Source organism: Emys orbicularis, chromosome 20 (genome assembly GCF_028017835.1).
Source record: "Emys orbicularis isolate rEmyOrb1 chromosome 20, rEmyOrb1.hap1, whole genome shotgun sequence".
In the NCBI taxonomy this organism is placed as follows: Eukaryota; Metazoa; Chordata; order Testudines; family Emydidae; genus Emys; species Emys orbicularis.
In genome coordinates this window covers 17,645,887-17,646,946 of record NC_088702.1, presented here as the reverse complement: position 1 = coordinate 17,646,946, position 1,060 = coordinate 17,645,887, and the positions used below count along the sequence as shown (strand labels likewise).

At 42.3% G+C, this 1,060-nt stretch overlaps 1 protein-coding gene across 1 annotated transcript in view; it reads right to left on the bottom strand.

Moving 5' to 3' along the window:
• Positions 1 to 802: 802 nt before the first annotated feature.
• The window catches only part of LOC135892207 (kallikrein-15-like), a 12,968-nt gene continuing 12,710 nt past the window's right edge, over positions 803 to 1,060 (bottom strand). Inside the window, exon 4 of the mRNA XM_065419917.1 lies at positions 803 to 955. Within this exon, the coding sequence (XP_065275989.1) occupies positions 803 to 955 (153 nt within the window). The remainder of the gene's footprint in view (positions 956 to 1,060) is intronic.

Below are 1,060 nucleotides of genomic sequence, written 5' to 3'. Positions count from 1 at the left end.
AGGAAAAAAAGGTTTTGTTACATTTGAAATTGTTCACTTTTTTATTCTGTTTTTCAGGAAAAAAATGTTTTTGTTGAGTTACACTTTTTTTACCTCATTTTTCCAGTAAAACAAATTTTGAGTAATTTTTTTTCACTTTCCCCCCCTTTTCTCGGGTGAAAAATTTTTTTTGTCACATTCAACATTTTTCACTTTTTTACCCCATTTTTCCAGGAAAACAAATTTGAGTTAATTCCCCCCACACACACTTTTTTTTTTCTAGTGGAAAAAACATTAACTTGTATTCAAAATCTTTCACTTTTCTTCCTGCTTTTCAACAACAATATAATCCCAACAAAATGGTTTTTTTTAAAAAATGGTTTTTTGCGTGGCAATTTCTCGGTCAGTTTTTTACTCCTTCCTACTTTTTTTCCCAGTGGAAAACGTTGGGGGGAGGAAAGCTTTTAAAAAGGGAGAGAAAGTGAAGGAGAAACACCCCACGCCCATTTTCTCTCACGTTTTAGACTTTTGGGGAGAGGGTTGACTTGAAAATTGAAAAAAAAAATGAAATGAAAATGCAAAAGGAATGTTGGGAAAGAGGTCGGTTTTGAGCATTTTCATCAAAAAATGGGGAACAGAAGTGAAAAAAATTTCCAGCGGAATTTAAAAAATAAGCAATTTTCTTTCCAAGTTATTGACGGAGGGAAAAAACACTCGTGAGCGGGAGCACAGGATGCGCAGGCCAAGGGGGGAAGGAGATGCTGAGGTTCAAGGGAGTAGCACCTGGTTTATTCTGGGGTCCCAGCCCGAAGCAGTTGGGGGCTCAGTTTGCCCACATGGTGGCCTGCAGCCAGTCGTGGTATTTACAGATGTTCATGTAAACGCCGGGTTTCAGGGTGGAGACACAGGGCACGTCGCCCCAAGACACGACACCCTGCAGCTTCCCGTTACACACCAGCGGGCCGCCGGAGTCGCCCTGAGGAACCCACAGGGAAAGTGTCAGAAAATGAAGACAGGCCACTTGGGGTCACAGGAGAACCCCCTCACCCCACAGACCAGCCCCCTGCACCTCCCCATTGCA